The sequence below is a fragment of the Esox lucius genome, chromosome 12, assembly GCF_011004845.1.
Source record: "Esox lucius isolate fEsoLuc1 chromosome 12, fEsoLuc1.pri, whole genome shotgun sequence".
NCBI lineage: Eukaryota > Metazoa > Chordata > Actinopteri > Esociformes > Esocidae > Esox > Esox lucius.
The window spans coordinates 26665977-26683869 of record NC_047580.1 but is presented as its reverse complement, the minus strand read 5'-3'; the positions used below and the strand labels follow the sequence as shown (position 1 = coordinate 26683869).

Here is a 17893-nt window from a genome sequence, read left to right as displayed (position 1 = left end):
GGGATTGTCTAGTCGTTGTTCAGTTTATATGACACATGGGCACAGTACATTCTGTAGAATATAGATGGTGATTTAGCAGACGTAGCAGATTTCTATTGTGTTTTTGCTTGACTTGATGCTGCCCGACTCTGGAGTAACCAGCAGAGAAACATGCTAAATAGCCAATTCCTTTTTCTGCAGTAGCCCAAATGTTTAACATGCACTGAACTTTGTGTGGTTGTTTGAGGTGCTGAACTCTACTAGGGAGTTTAAACAAACCTGATTCGCATGAAGGAAGAATTGCAGAGTTGTATATAGTTATTTTGCAAGCGTGTAACCGCTTATTTGTGAAAAGGGAATGAAATAGACATGTAGATGGTGTTGTGAATGTGAACAATACAAATGTGTTACTGTAATCGTCTATGTAAACCTGACCTGGAACTGAATATTTGCAAGCAATAATTAGGTTACTATGAATTGGATACTACTGGAACACACCATGACTTCAGCTTGTGAGCAGTACTAGAGTTAGCTAGCTAATTTGCTAGTTCCAAAACATCTTCCGGCTGAAAAGCAAGCCATTGGCATGAAATTACAATGAATACATGCTGTGCACACTTTCACGGCAATTGCATTAACATGGCTGTACAGTATTGACAAAATGACTGCCGCGGTCTTACCCTGAACAGCCTTTTGCATTACACAGAAACCGAGGGAGCCGTCAAACTCACCAAGTCACCGGATTGGTTAGCAAAAGGTCCCGCCTTCCAGAGCTCCTTGCTGTTCTCTCTCTCGGTCCTTGCTTGCAGATGGGTGTTTAAACATCTACAAATCTTTTTCTCTCAGTAGTGACATGACTGCCACTGTAAAAAAAATATATTATCCAGTTCAAAAAATGAATCGGTTTATTTAGAAACGTTTTTGTCCATAGGCTAAGTTAGCTTCTACTGGACAGGATAATTTGCGGCCAGTTCTCGGATAAAATATGACCGTTATTACATTCAGGCTCTACCAACAAAGACAGACTTTCCTTTCCCGCCAAGTCCATCTGATTTCGGACAGCTCAACTGGCACATTGATTGTATCAGTTTTGGGACAGGGACATATCATCTCCACTGACCGTCAACCTATGACGCTCAGTGAAAGAGCTTTGGAAATCACAGATATGGATCAAATCAATGTGACAATTATGGCTGCGCCTCTAAAAGCCTAACTGTCAGAAAATAGCCTCATGCCCATCATACACCAGACCGAAGCCCCACATGGGGAAACACTGGCGCCTATTTATTTCCAATGAAAGGAAAGTGGTAGGAACCGGGGTGGGCAAAGGGCCGCTGTGCTCCTACTGCTCTCTGGCTTGCCCATCAGTCCTCCGGCCAACCCGCTCCTCGCTGCTTTTCCTTTCATTGGAAATAAATTGGAGGTTTGTTTCTTTGCGGGTTGCCGCTCTCCAGTGTATCTTAGGTGGCAGTGGAGAAAGTTAGAGCTTGCCCATGTCATGAAATAGAAATAACAATCCACTTGACAAGTCTGGTCCTAAACATTTTCATTTTTAGATGTCTGGCAAAAATATATAGGGTACAAGTGCATATAAAGACCTACAGATATACAGATCAGTCTACAGGGCTAAACAGAATATATAATATACTTAGTGCAAACAATACAGCCATATCATCAGATTTACAAAAGATATGGACTTTTCCCTGAAAGACTGTTCCATCACCTATCAACGATGTTTGGATGATTTCTCATTTCAGAATTCACCCAAACCCACATATACATTGCTAAAAAAAATTAAGGGAACACGTAATCAGCACACTATATAACCAAGTCAGTTAAACTTCAGGGATATCAGTCTTTCCAGTTAGGAACCATAAACAATTGTGAATCAATGTCTCCTGTTTTGGTGCAAATGGAAGTGACAACAGGTGCACTGGAGAGGCAACAGCAAGACAACCTCTAAAAAGGGAACGGTTTTGCAGGTGGTGGCCACAGACAATTGCTCTCTCCTTATCCTTCCTGACTGATTCTTCTAAGGTTTTGCATTTTGCTAGTGTCCTTGTCACTACTGGTAGCATGAGGCGGTACCTGCAGCCCATTCAGATTGCACAGGTAGTCCAGCTCCTCCAGGATGGCACATCCATACATGCCGTTGCAAGAATGTTTACTGTGTCTCCCAGTAAAGTCTTAAGAGCATGGAGGAGATACCAGGAGACGGGCCGTTACACGAGGAGACATGGACAGAGACGTAGAAGGACATCAACCCAGCAGCAGGACTGGTATCTGTTCCTTTGTGCGAGGAGGAACAGGAGGAGCACTGCCAGAGCCCTACAAATTGCCCCCAGCGGTCTACTAGTGTGCATGTTTCTGACCAAACTGTCAGAAACAGACTCTATTAGGGTGGCATGAGGGCCCAACATCCTCTATTGGGACCTGTGCTCACAGCCCAGCACCGTGCAGCTCGATTGGCATTCGCCAGGGAACACCCGAATTGGCAGGTCCGACATTGGCGCCCCGTTCTCTTCACAGATGAGAGCAGTTCACACTGAGCATGTGAAAGAGTCTGGAGACGCTGTGGTGAACGTTATGCTGCCTGTAACATCATCCAGCATGACCAGTTTGGCGGTGGGTCAGTGATGGTCTGGGGAGGCGTATCCTCGGAGGGTCTCAGATCTCTACGCGTTAGCCAATGGTACCCTGACTGCTATTAGGTACCGGGATAAAATCCTCAGACCCATCATCAGACCTTATGCTGGTGCAGTGGGCCATGGGTTCCTCCTGGTGCAGGACAATGTCCAACCTCATGTGGCCAGAGTGTGTAGGCAGTTCCTGGATGACAAAGGCATTGATGCCATTGACTGGTCCTCACGTTCCCCAGACCTGAATCAAATTGAGAACATCTGGGATGTAATGTATTGGTGCATCCGGCACCACCAAGTAGTGCCACAGACTGTCCAGGAGCTCACTGATGCCCTGATCCAGGTCTGGGAGGAGATCCCCCAAGATATCATCTGCCATCTCATCAGGGGCATGCCCTGATGTTGTCAGGAGTGCATACAGGCACGTGGGGGCCATACACACTACTAAGTCACATTATGAGTAGCCGTGATGAAATTCACTCAAGTTGGAACAAACTCAAAATCAAATTGTTTACTTTGATTTTGAGTTTGAATCCAGACCTCAATCTTTGATTTTGGTTTCCATTGACCGTTGTTACGTCGTTTTGTTCTCAACGAATTACAAAAGGTTCAGTAAAGATAGTGATCTTGAATAGATTTCGTTCATCGAGACCCAATGAGTGATTTAAGTGTTCCCTTCATTTTTTTGAGCCGTGTATTAATAGACATGTTCAGTGCGGAGAAACATCTCACAATAAAGAAAATAATATTTCCAGGATTTTACTGAGTTACAGTCTATATAAGGATATTAGTCTGTTGTAAAATAATATTAAGTCTCTGATCTATGCATTTCACATGACTGGGAATACAGGTATGCCTCTGTTGGTCATCGATAACTACCTGACAGATAAAACTAAAACTGGGAATCCGTGAAGAGCACACTTCTCCAGCTTCCCAGTGGCCATTGCAGTTGAGCAATTGATAACTGAAGTTATGACAACGAACTGCAGTGAGGTCAAGACCCTGGTGAAGACGATGAGCATGTCGATGGACTTCCCTGAGACGTTTCGGGTCATTTGTGTCATTATTCTGTGGTTGTGCAAACCCACAGTTCCATCTGCTCTCCGATTGGTCAGTCACAGAAGATCCCACAGGTGAAGAAGCCGGACGTAGAAGTCCTTGTTTGGCGTGGTTACGCATGGTCAGCGGTTGTGTGGTTGCTCGGAAACACTGCCAAATTCTCTGAACAACATTTTACGTGGCATACTGAAGGAAATGAACAGTACATTTTCTGGCAGTAGTTTTGGTGGAAATTCCTGCTGTCGGAATTACAACTGCCAAACTGTGCATTTTACTGTGCAGTGAAGTAGCCTTCTAAGGTTTCTAGGACATGGTTTTACCGACTATCCACATACTATCAATAATATTGCATTTAACAATCTACTAACACTAACTCTAACCTTAATCCTTATCCTATCCCTAACCTTAAACCTTTTCCTAACTCTAATACTTATTCTAAACTTAAGCTTAGCGAGCGTTTACTTTGTTTTTTGATAATATGAATATCTGTAGATCGTATACAGATGATGTTGACTTGTAAATAAAGTGTAACTCATGATAGACTTGTGTAATGATCATGCAGTTTTATCAGCTTCTTAAAATGCTCTTGTCGAAGGAGACATGCTCACTAACAGGGATGTAAACACATTTGTGCCCATTTGAGAAATAGGCTTTTTGTACGCCTGGAAAATGTTTTATTTCAGCTTATGAAATATGATTATCCTTATGTACAGTTTATATGTTTGTTCAGTGTACTTTGTGACACCATGTTCTACATATTAGGGCACAGTTCTGTAAATGTCACCGGCCATTTCTGTAATGAGAAAGTGGTTTCGCCCAAGGAAGCCTTGTGATCCTTATTTGTTCTACAAATTGACAGCGTGGTCATGATACACAACACCTCACCTAGTCAACCAAATCAACATGTACAGATTTAAACATGTGACTCTCTCTGTGTCAGTCCTGCTCATTCACCTGAACAACCAAGAGACACATCGACACAGCTGCGTTACCGTGTCAACGTGTCGTGGCTCTATAGCAAAATAAGAAATGAATGCTGCCATCTTGAATTCTACATTTTCCATCACTTCAGACTCTCTACCTCCTTCATTGAAGGGTCTGTATGCTTGTTTATTGTAATGGTAGTAACATTTATCGTGATGATATTCTCCTGGAATCGTAAGTCGCACTTTTTCTTCTCATTTGTTGTCAATAGAAGTGGCTTTGATCCTGAGTGTTTATTTCATGAGCTAGTGTTTGTTTCCATAGACCACGTTGAATACATGGAGAGATGCTGGAGAGGCAGCCCTGAGCTTGTTTAATTGTTATTTGATAGAACACAAAAAAACTAAATATACAGATGCAAGCTTATTTTGTTTAACAGACAACAAGGGCAGAAATAAAGTACGTTGTGTTGTAAAACTCTTCCCGATCACCCCCACCCCCAAGCCATTCTGTTGCTGTGTTACTGGTTGTGTTTAGTTAAGTCTGGGTTTCCTATCCAGCATTCCCCTGGTGTTCTCTGAAGATATTCCAGCCTGGTTCAGGGAACACTGGGGATGGCAGTCAAACATTATCCCTCTGAGAAACCCAAAGGAAGAGGAGAAGAGGAGGATCGGGGGAGGACAGATTGATTCCATTCTGAAGCGGGACAGAAACAACAGCCTGATGTTTATTTGACTTCATTGCCATTATTCTTCAAAGAGAGAGATTGAGAGGAAAAGGAGGATGAAGAGAAATGCGGTGTGAGGCTACTGGAACATAATCGGTTTATGCTAAGGGGTCATCATTACAACTAAGGCTTTTTTCTGTCCCTTCTTGTTTTGAGTGAATACAGTCGGACACAATGGCTCATTATTTCCTAACCAAAATACAAAACAAGGGCCACGACCATCAAAGGAGCGGAGTGGACTGAGCGCGCTCTGCTCACAGAGGAGCAATTCTCTTCCCTGATTGGATATGGGGAATAACTCTCAGGATGAGTCATTCCCAGCACAAACATAACTTTTCCTCAAAACATCGACTAGCGCAGAGCAACGTGCACAAACACACGCCCACACACACACACACCCATGCACAAACAATGGCGTGCAAACAAACTCACGGCCACGCACAAACAACAGCACACACACCTTGGCACCTACACCAACGCACATAGCACCCAGCCTGCATTGAATTCAGCAAGCTGTATGGCTTCTGTTCCGCCTATGTTAATAAAGCCAGTCACGACTTCTACCAAGCTACTCTTAGAGCAAAGGCACATTATGCAGATGAGCTGCTTGCCTTGTTTTACATGCAACCTGGGGATCTCCTCCTCTATCGTTGGGGATGTTTAAACATAAAGGGCTGACCTGGCAGTCTGGCTACCAAACGCTAACAGGGAACAGGAGGCACACAGCCTGCTTTATTGATCCTAGGTCAGCCAGGTGTGAGAGAGAGATGAACCTACTGAAGTTTCAGCCACTACTGGAAATCTGTGTAAGCCGTAAGGCGGCGTGGTGTTTAACCAAACCCAGTAGCCAGTGTAGTAGAAGCCTGTTAACAGATGAAGTAGGCTACATGTTACTGTGACATGCAAAACCTATGGGCCAAAAGCTAACATTTATAAAAACAATAGTTTCAAGCAGTTTGTGCATGTGATTCTTTGTGATTTATCTTCCTTTTGTTTCGCTAGGCTTCGCATATTTTGATTGGTCAGAGGTTTGGGCACCTCTTACTGTACGGGGTAATATTACCACTCTCCCTACTCTTTGCGCCCATTTATTTAAGAAGCGAAACATTAGAAGTATGTGAGCAGACCGTGTTTGACTGCCCAGGAGAGAAATGGCTCAATGCTCCGTGCAGCCGAGGTCTACTGGGGCCTTAAGTATGATGGAACGGTATGGATAGCGGATAGCGATGAAGAATGCCAGTAACTACTGTGTGTGAACTGAGTAGACGTGGGGAATTCTGGGAAATTCAGAAATGAATAGGCCGTTGTACTGTTAACCAATGAGAAAACACAGCCAAATGAACACAAACAGATGACTGTGTGTCATATTTCTGGTAGGGTGGTAGGGCTGGCCCTGACTTCACCCAGTCGTCCGTGGATAAATCTAGACACACAAGACATCGGTCCGAGTGGGTTTGCGTGTTGTGCAAACCTGCGCCACTCTCCGTGCTGCTGCAGGTAAGCCCAACGAGAGTGTGTGATTTGGAGGACGGATGAGACGATTTGGGTAATCGAGGCAGGTCAATTTAAATAGAAACATTTGGAATTTGAAAATGTCATAGTGGATAGGCCTGGCATATACCTGCGCTTTCAAAATGCAAAACACCGAAGGTTTAGCCCCGAGACAGGCGCAAATCAGACTGATGTCTCCTGTACCATTACCAAAAAATCCATTTGTGACTGCTCAACTGTAAAATCACGGTCAACCAACAGCCTATTGAGAAAGTAATCAAGCAGTGGACTAAATGGGGTCACCTCTTCTAAGTGGAGAATAAAATACTTAAAAGAAAGCTGTGAAATCACTAAAGCCTCACAGCCTTTTAGTCAGTTTCACCTTGTCGGGGAACCTGCCTTTAATTGTGATCTTGCCTCTAATCTGTGTTGCAGCCACATCAACCAGAAGACCCAGTTTGAGAACCCAGTGTTGGAGGCCAAGAGGAAGCTTAGCCTGGACACCCCCTCCCCTGTCCCTCAGGGGGCTTCCACACCATCAGGTAACTCCTCCCAACCAGTCCATTGTCACCTCAGCTGAGCAGGGGATGCGTTTCTGCACATTGACTGACTGATGTAGCCTATTGTCCCCATTCCCCTCCATGCTGTCTGAGGGGCTGGGCTGAAGTGTGTGAACTCTGCGACGTCACTTGAATAGGGAGTGCCAGCTCAGATTTCCTGGCCTATCAGGGGAGAGAAGGCACGTTCTCTGGCTCGGGGAAATTGATTATTTCGAGGAATACGGCGAACCATGCCTGAAGAGCTTAGGGCTAGCGACAATGGTGGTTTCTAGGTGGATTTCTAGTTTTAAAGGTGAACAAATACTAAATAATTTTGTAGAATGGAAGCATGACCACTCTCTTTTGGTCACAGAGGGACACAATTACTTCTTAAAAATGAAGTTGAGATAAGAGCTAACAGGATATAGGACTAGTCTCATTCTCAGTTCCACAAGTTGGTGCCAATTTGAGACAGAGAGAGAGAGAGATTGCTTTTGCAGTGTAAACAAATGTTTCCCCTGCCACTGAAGCTCTTGAATTTAAATTAAATTGACGGAGGGAGTGAGTGAATGAGAGACAAGGAGCGTGAGATCATTTCATTCATTTGAGAGACAGACCGACAGCGAGATGCAGACAGACCGAGAACGAGCTGCAGACAGAGAGAGCGAGATACAGACAGACTGACAGCGAGATACAGACAGACTGACAGCGAGATACAGACGGACTGACAGCGAGATACAGACGGACTGACAGCGAGATACAGACGGACTGACAGCGAGATACAGACGGACTGACAGCGAGATACAGACGGACTGACAACGAGATACAGACGGACTGACAGCGAGATACAGACGGACTGACAGCGAGATACAGACGGACTGACAGCGAGATACAGACGGACTGACAGCGAGATTAAGACGGACAGAGAATGATGGTAGTTTGTTTTCAATGGACTGAGGAAGGTTGTCGTTGAGACTTTCCAATCTGAATGAGTTCCCTAGGCCTGGCCTGTTCCGAATAATTCTTAATCTCTTATGTTCAGAAGGATATAGGAAAGGATACTGATCATGCAGTCATTTAGACATGCTTCTCTGCTGATCCAACTCTGTGAGGACCAGTCAGTTGCCACAGAACAGATCAGGATTGGTAACAACATTCAGACCACAGAGGATGACTCACAATACTTTTAATGACAGCCAGACCCCAGAGGCTCTGTTTGTAATGACTCTCCATGACCCCCCTCAGACTTGATGTTTTCCTGGAACAAACCAGTATTACCTCAATGACCAACCCATGATGACCTTAAAACACCAACCCATGACGACCTTAAAACAAACCGATCCATGACAACCTTAAAAAAACCTCTGATCATGGATGGATGGCATGTTCCTTGGGTTTCACTGCTTTGCACTGAGCATTACTGTTATCCGAGCGTTGGAACCAGAGGCCCGAGCGTTGGAACCAGAGGCCCGAGCGTTGGAACCAGAGGCCCGAGCGTTGGAACCAGAGGCCCAAGCGTTGGAATGAGATCCACTTAAAGAATTTAGAATAAATGCTCTACTTGGCATCAGTACAGTACGCAAGACAAACAATGTTCTGTTATTTATATCAATGAAATTAAGAAACCTTAGCACTTGTTTAGGTCTCATTCATTGGCACCTGCTTTAGTGGAATCCTCTTGAACAATTATGTTACCATGACCTCTTATGTTCTTAAAACATGTATGTTGATGATGTTAATGTTGTTGTTTCCTTATTCATTAATAGCAGTGTCAAAACACTATTATGTCCAGATTCATTTTTTTCAACAATTTTCCTCATGAGTTTTCAATAACAAATGTTTGACAAAATATAATTTATAATACAGTGAGATAAATGTGAAAAATCAAAGCGAGAAATTATATAAATGAATATATATTTATGTCTTCAGTTTATTTTGATAAATTATTCATCCTCCCTTATTAAGCTGGCCACACATCGACATTTACCAAGCAGACACTCCACACTGAAATTAATTAGGTGCTTCTATTGTAATAAAAGCGGACACAAATGAATCAATCACATTATTCTATAACTAGGACAATTAGCAACTGCAGTGTGTCATTTACCCGTTCTAAACAAGAAACCAGGCTTGTGTGTTGATCATGGTTGCTCTCTCAAGATTCGAACCCGGGTCGCCCACGTGAAACCACTACACCACAGAGCTGTACAGTTGCCAGGTGTCGTTATAGCCTCTTGACATTGTAATATTGTCACGCATTAAAATCAAGCCAAGTTTGAATATTTTGTTAGACACCATTAACCATCGTGTTAAACAGAGTAACGTTTCTTATTAAGTTTACCTCTACCACAAATAGCATCTATGAAATGTATGACGGCCACTGGCCGTTTTAACAGCTAATTACCCATTCGTGAATGACATCGATACAGTATCTATAAATATAGGTGACGATTACGGACTTTTTCGTCAAGTGTAAAGACGAGAGAATCGTGTAGCCAGCAAAGTGCTTGTCTGTCCAGAACAAATCCTGATATCCACCAGAACTGTTTTATTTTAGCCTTCCGATTACGTATCTACATAAGGTTATAACTAACAAAGCTTTTATCTGTCCTGAACAAAGCCTAAGGCTTAATGTGTTTTGACTGCAACAGGAGTCGAACGTGGGACCTGTTGTTCCGTAGCTTGCGTCTCTAACCACTACGCTATTTAACAAGAGTCAGGCAGGCGGGCAGGCACAGACCACAACTAACTTAGGCAAAATAAATGTACCTGTTGATTGATGGATAGTTATTAGATATTTTTTGAAAATGATTCTACTTCTTGTGGAAGTCTAGCCTGTATGACCAAATCACAATCACTGTGGATCAACATGACATCTCAGAAAGGATTGGTACAGTAGTTCATTGACATTTAATTTAGTAAAATTGCAAGCGCACTCCCAGTTTCTATATAATAAACTACAGGTTCCATAGCAACTGGTCAACAGCCTGATCCCTTAATGTCCCAACACACAGTAGCATCATGGGAAAGAACTCCTTGCTCATTGCATACAAAATGTATCTCTTCCCATTATAGTTTACCACTTTAGACCTGGGCCCACAGGGCTGTCACTGAAAGTAGGGCAGTATTGAGGGAGTAGGGTGCTGTTGGGGACTGTCCCTGTTAGTCCACCTAAAAGTGCCCCTGTCCCTATGTACTACTTCCTGGATTGTTCTTTTAGCGGATCCCCTATTTTTCCCAGGGTGCTTCTCTGTTCTGCTCTGACAGACTTCTCTGCTCCCCCACTCCCCCCGGGGTTGTTAATGAGCAGCCTGTCTCCCAGCGAGCGAATGGGAGTGGGGTGGAGATTGGCCCAGAGGGGTGCGCTGCCACCTGGAGTGTTTTCAAGTGTTGTTTTGACAAGGTTGTGGGGGACAGGGCTGTTGTGGGATAGGGACAGGGCTGTGGGGTGACAGGGCCTTTGGGGGTTGGGGACAGGGCCGTGGGGGACAGGGCTTTTGGGGGTTGGGGACAGGGCCGTTGGGGGTTGGGGACAGGGCCGTTGGGGGTTGGGGACAGGGTCGTGGGGTGACAGGGCCGTTGGGGGTTGGGGACAGGGCCGTTGGGGGTTGGGGACAGGGCCGTTGGGGACAGGGTCGTGGGGGGTTGCGGACAGGGTCGTGGGGTGACAGGGCCGTGGGGGTTGGGGACAGGGCCGTTGGGGGTTGGGGACAGGGCCGTTGGGGGTTGGGGACAGGGTCGTGGGGGGTTGCGGACAGGGTCGTGGGGTGACAGGGCCGTGGGGGTTGGGGACAGGGTCATGGGGTGACAGGGCCGTGGGGGACGGGGACAGGGCCATGGGGGACGGGGACGGGGACAGGGCCATGGGGGACAGGGCCGTGGGGGTTGGGGACAGGGCCTTGGGGGTTGGGGACAGGGCCATGGGGGACAGGGCCGACAGGGATTGCCCAGTGCTCACACTCCTTGCTACATGGCATTTCATAGAATCCCAGCGAGTTGCATGCCTGGGAAATGGAACATGATCTTTCTGTTAGCATGACTCAGTCAGGGCTGTGTTAACATATAGGAGCCCGCCCTCCCACCCACTCTTCCCACCACTCCTGCCACCACTCTGATCCTTTCCTCTTCATGGCATTGATGTGAGGTGCGGTGACGGTGGAGGTGATGGGGATGGGATGCTCTGACAGTGAATGTGCTTTGAGGTTCTGATGGAAGGGCTTAATCCCGTCACCAACAGACAAAACTGTTGGGGTGTAGCACGTTGGGGTGTAGAGTTTTCTCTCTTCTCTCGGTCTCTCTCCCTCTCTCCCTCTTTCTCTCTCTCTCTCTCTCTCTGGCCTGTATACGCTCACACACAAACAGCTTAGTGACACGCGGCTTGTATGTGCGAATGTCATGTTAATCACACTCAGCATAATCAGTTTTCTCTGAGTGCTGGAATTCATCAGCCAATTGCAATGCAATTATGCAAATCGGAAATCCCATGACACATTGTGGGGATGTAGTGTGGCGAAGGAGGAGGGGCTTGTCTCTTTAAAATGTTCTCTTTAAAGGTTATGCAGCTCACAAATCGCCCAATGGAATCCAAGGTCAGGTGGCTTGGGAGAACTGATATTCTCGCTGTCTGTCCACTGTGTTTCGGCATCCATCCCTGTATTTCTCTCTCTCTCTCCATCCATCTCTCTGACTCTATTTATCCCTCTTACCCATCGCTGTCCTCCAATCTCTCCCTCTCTCCCTCCCTCAGCGTCTCGCTGGTCCCCATCTCTCTGGGCTCCAGCAGAAGTGAATGGTAGTGTGTGTCTTTCACATGGTGAGAGCCTTCATCTGCAGACTGGGGTCAGCTCTGTCTGCTTTCATCCATGTGTTAAGTTGGTTATTCAGGTGGATTTCCCCCCGCAGTGCACCACACACCAATACACGTGCACACACACCAATACACATACTTACACGCGCACACGGTTGGCATCCTGGAAATGTATTCTGTTGCACCATCCTGCAGGCATCACAAAGCAAATTCAATGTGAACGTTTGTATGTGAACGCCATCTCTGAAGGCTCTGAAAGTACCAAGGCAATGTCCAGAAGGATTAGTTCCTGCTTGGTGCCTTGTGTGTCTTTTGACTGTCTTTTTCCCTGGCTGGTTTAATTAGATGATTAGTAAGTCATCTCGGTTTTGCGGTTTATTGTGTGCTACATACTTCATGCCTGAGAATTGTAAGCGAAAGCTTTAAATGATTAAGAGCGATTTAGATGTTGTGTTTTTGTGATTTTAGTTTGGTTTGAATCAGAGACAGTCTGAGTGACGTGTAGCTGTCAGTGTCTTTTCACCATGGCAGTGCCAGACCCTGTGATGATACAGGGGACAGATGGCTAACAGCCTGTGAGGATGTGCCAGTGTCAGTCTGTCAGTCTTATGCCCGCGCGCGCACACACAAACCGAGACCATTCAAAATCTTTTAAGATGTCCCTTGTGGATGTATTAGAATAAGCGTGGCGGAATAGATGATGTCAGTGACTGTCGTCTCTCTCATGGTGGATTAGCTCTAGCAGCTAGCCTAGCGTGGGTTCTTTGAGATCAACACCGCTGAACAGTGACATACAACCGTGATGATAATACCTCATATTCATAGGCTCTAATTTGTCAATTTAAATACTTTAATGGGGCGTTAAGTTTCGAGAACTATTAGTGGAATTACAGTCATGAGAATTAGGAAATTATTTATACAGTACTTCCTGAACATGCTCTGTCGTCCTCTCTCTCTCGTAAGGGATCTTTGCTTGTATTTTTGTCATCGTTCTTTTGTGGGGTTTTTTCTCTCCCTTTTTCTATTGCCATCCCTCCTTTTCCATCCCTCCATCACCCTGTCAATCTATCAGAAGAGCCGGGCGTGGGTGTGAGGGGCTTTGTGCGTGACCCAGCCCATCTTCAGGGCACCATTCTGAGGACAGCTCTGAGGAAGAGCCCCCAGGGGTTTGGCTTCACCATCATTGGGGGTGACCGGCACGACGAGTTCCTTCAGGTGAAGAACGTGCTGGGAGACGGGCCTGCCGCGCAGGACAACAAGATGGCGTCTGGTGAGTGGGAACACACTACGTGGGTCAAAAGTAATGGACAATACATTGTACACCCCCCCCCCCCCGCCTCTTGGCAGTAATACTCACAGTCAGTTAATTACCGACCAGATCTGAGGTGAGGACAGAATTTAGATTTCAGAAACATGTCACTAAGTGAGGTCACCTATATTAGATCGCTTATGGTCACCAATATTAGATTGCTTATGGTCACCAATATTAGATCGCTTATGGTGCATGAAATCTATAGCTCAAGTGGAGCTGTATCAACATGCCAGGATTTTAGCGTAGGGCTGCTAAAGTAGTGTCTGTTTGGATGCTTTAGCGGAACAGTAATTCTATAGATGGTTAGATCAAATCCTTAGCGTATTGTCTTAGATAATTCACCATGGCGTCACCGAGCAGACGGCAACCAGTCCCGGTGCTTCCAACTAAAGGATTTTCTCCCTTTTTCTATTGGCCTCCCTCCTTTTCCATCCCTCCCTCACCCTGTTCCCACCAGTTGTCCCTGGGTTATGTGTCATTCATAGTTGCTTGAATAATATCATAGGTTTGTATCCATCTCACCAACCACATATTTCTTATGACGTAGTTAGCCGGTAGCAGCTGTGTTTTATTCTGGAGTGGTGTCATTAGAAGTAGGCAAATCATGTGATCTGGACATTGGCTCTCTTAAGCGACCCCATCTTGTATCACAGTTAAAGGTTGAGTGCGTGCGCGTCTGTGAGTAAGGCAAAGCTTATGCCACGCCCACCTGAAAATGAACCTGTCACTGCCTTTACCTGACTCGATATAAAAAAAAAAAAATATCTGTCAACAATTTGCCCCTTTTAAAAGTAGGTGTTGACAATTTTATGATTGGTTGTGTCAACCTCTTTCTCTGGGACATTCATGTTGGGGAAAGGAGGTGAGGTTCTATGGGAATGATGAAGGGTGTTAATCAAACAAAAGGGATGGGGGAGAGTATGTGTCTCTCATGGCTAAGGGTTGTTCTTGGTCACCAAACCAATACAGAGTGGTGGATTGGCCACACATCACAGCTTCCCTGTGTTGCCTCTGGGCTAGGGTCAGCCAGTTACTAACAGTTACTTTTTATAGTCTCAAACCATACATGTCAGCATTCAGGTCTCCACACACCCGATCTGTAATTGGAAATAGGACATAAGGTATCAAAGCCGATATCGATGGGGATTAAATGTAAAAATGTTTCCTTCTCTAAATAACAGAATATAATGAGCTCTACGTACTGCTTGTGTTCCCCTTTGTGGGATAAAAAACTCTTCGTGTTTTATTAGATGATAATGTAAACCAACTTGGGAGACGCAAAATAAAACCATCAAGGAAAATCTACTTATGTTGTTCATTCAAACAATTCTTACCTTTCCTCTGTTCACAAATAAATCTGCCCTATTCGGTTCCAGAGCAATATCCCTAGATCTTCTCAGGGGGTGGGTGTTATTCTGGTGCAAAACATTTCTGCCTTGTGTTAAATATTGTAGATAACACCAATCATGAATAATAATGATCTCTGGGTAGGAGCCGTGGCGAAGGCTGACAGGAGATATCGAGGGGGCGATATAAGTCAGTGTTCAGAACGGGCGAGTGCCAGATGTAGGTGGTGGATAGTAATGTAAACTAACTCGCCAGTCACTAAATAAAACCCTCATGGAAAGTCCACACGTCGTATTCAATCCCAGTTCCTCTGTCCTGTATCTCCATAAATAGCATGCAGTTATCAGTTCTGCGACGATATAAGCTGATGTTTTGAACATGCGGGTTCTGTGAGACATTTCGATCAGTAGTATTACAATGGTCTTCAGAGTTGACAGCAGAGTTTGAGGGGTAGTCACTGACTCTCTCCAGAGTGTTGTCACCTGAACAACCCAATAAATCGGACACAGTCGTGCGGAGCCCCGGTCCAGTGGTAACAGGCCAGGGACCTGGGGTGGACGGCGTCTCAACCTATCACACGCTTCATCTGGCCACCTCTTGATTCCTGCTGTCAATAAAGGCCTCGTAAAAAAAAGCTATGGAAACAAGTAAACAGAGTGTCTTTAAAGGTGACCCCTCTGTCTGGCTCAGATGTGGGTCCCTGTCACTCCTGGCCAACGTGAGTTCCTGGTGGGCCGCTGGTTGTTTGGGGGGGGGGGGGTCCTGAGTTAATTGGCTAGGATTACTTGTCGTTCTACTCTGTTTTCCAGACCAACGATTTGTTTACAAGGAGGGACTTTACAGATTGAAGGAGATGTGAAATGGATAACCATTGTAGTGTTGTTCCCCTTTACAAACGGCTGGTAGCAGAGTGATTTCATGCTACGTTTTTAAATATATTTTTAGAAAAAGTTTGCAGTAGAATGTCTAATATGATTTTTATTCAATTGTAAACATTACATTTGCACCAGAAATTCTAGATTTCATTGACTAGTCTTATTCTCACCATTCAGTTGTTTACATGCTGTAATAGTCAGCATTCGACCAATGCTTATCAGACCAGTTTCACCTTTTATACATTTGACAATCCGTGTGTCTGCATGTGCTGAATTACCAGTGTTCTCTGATGGTGTTTGGCTATTTTGTACACATTCAGTCTCCTTTCAGTTGGTTTGTTCAGCTCATTTAAACAACAGCGAGATGTTGGATGTGTTTGTTAGCAGCCACTATTGATTGTGCTGGGTGCATCCTTCAGGGGAGTTAGAGCTAGCCAGACCTGATGAGTTTGCCGCTTTTTTTGTCTGGAGATGAGAGTATTCTCCGGGTCTTCATTGATCCGGCTGGGGCCAGCTGACTTAATAAACCCATGCTGGAATGATGGAGGGTGAGAGAAATGGGATAGTTAGGCTGTACCTTACCTCCTTGTTCATTCGTCAACCCCAAAGCAATTTATGGAACAGACTTCAAGAAAACACATTTCAGCTATTGACCAAAAATATGCTTTGGTATGGGAACTTTGTTGTGGATTGCTCAAAGCAATCCAAACTGATTTGTGTTTCAATTGCTCTGAGTCTGTTGACTACCGGTATATCACAGGTAAACCCTAGTCCACTCCCATCCCGGGGATATATCCATCAGTATCCTATGCTGACAGATCGTCTTCGCTTCCTCCTTTCTGCCAGGTGACGTCATCGTGGACATCAACGGGCATTGTGTCCTGGGGAAGACCCATGCTGACGTGGTTCAGATGTTTCAGTCTGTCCCAGTCAACCAGTACGTGGACATGGTACTGTGTCGGGGCTACCCCCTCCCTGAGGACACCAGCGGGAGTGACGACGCCTCAGGGGATGTAGCCGCCGCCCTGCCCTCCGAAGTATCCCCTTCAACCTCAAACCCCCAGGACATCCATTATATCACCAGCCCCGACGGCACCCTGCCAAGACAGGTACAGCCAAATGAGCACGTGGCACCCCTTTAAGCTGGGTTCCTCTCATGGTTTCTTCCTCTTTGGCAGTGGGCTTCTGTTTCTGCATTTGTTACGGATCTAGGCTGGGTACCTTTTCTTTAAAAGCCCGGCAAGAAGAGAGGTTTCAGATGTTGATTTGACTGATTTAATTTGATTTGTTGACTGATTGATTGACAGACCGCTGCTGCTGCAGTCCAAGCCATGACGAACGGGGGGAGACACTACCCTGAGGGTCCAGACCCTACACTGTTACAGCCGGAGTTGGTAGCCGTGCCCCTGGTAAAGGGGCCTGGAGGGTTTGGCTTCGCCATCGCGGACTGCCCCCTGGGCCAGAAGGTACCCGCCCCCTGGGCCATTCATGTCTGGGTGATGAATTGTTTGTTTTTTGTGTGAAAAATTATTACCTGCAACAATTTACTAAAGTTTGCCTTCTGTTGGACTGATGTTATATTGCCGCATGTCATGACCCAGCGTACTTGTGTTTTTCTATTGTACCTGGTGATTGATTGATACAATCCCCTGGTGTCCCAGGTCTAAATCAGACCCTGATTAGAAGGCTTGAATGAAAACCAGCAGTATACTTGCTTCCAAAGCCAGGGACTTTGGAAACACTGCCTTGCGCTGTGCAGTAATAGATGTTGTACCAGCTTTATAAATGTATACATAATGGAGGCTGCAGTAAAAAGTTATGTTTCAGAGAATGATACTAATAAAATGTAATGTAACATTACCTGGTCTAATGTAATGTAAATAAAACCTGAACTGTTCCACGTAGTGTAACATTACCTGGTCTAATGTGATCCCAGGTGAAGATGATCCTGGATGCCCAGTGGTGCAGGGGCCTTCTGAAGGGGGATGTGATCAAGGAGATTAACCGGCAGAACGTCCAGACGCTGAGCCACGCCCAGGTGGTGGACATCCTGAAGGACCTGCCGGTGGGCAGCGAGGTCAACGTGCTGGTCCTGAGAGGAGGTGAGACGGACATCTCCGTTAAGCTGTCTTACAAAGCTGTGTGTCACAGCACTTTCCACTGTATAATATGTGCTTGTGCTAGGTAATCAAGA

General features: G+C 45.5%; 1 protein-coding gene across 2 annotated transcripts in view; it reads left to right on the top strand.

The window, feature by feature from the left end:
* magi3a (membrane associated guanylate kinase, WW and PDZ domain containing 3a) overlaps positions 1-17893 on the top strand; it is a 129407-nt gene that overhangs the window by 95673 nt on the left and 15841 nt on the right. For both annotated transcript variants that reach the window (XM_010901601.4, XM_010901603.3), the window contains exons 9-13: positions 7255-7361; positions 13238-13435; positions 16546-16808; positions 17007-17165; positions 17636-17801. In XM_010901601.4, the coding sequence (XP_010899903.1) occupies positions 7255-7361; positions 13238-13435; positions 16546-16808; positions 17007-17165; positions 17636-17801 (893 nt within the window). The remainder of the gene's footprint in view (positions 1-7254; positions 7362-13237; positions 13436-16545; positions 16809-17006; positions 17166-17635; positions 17802-17893) is intronic.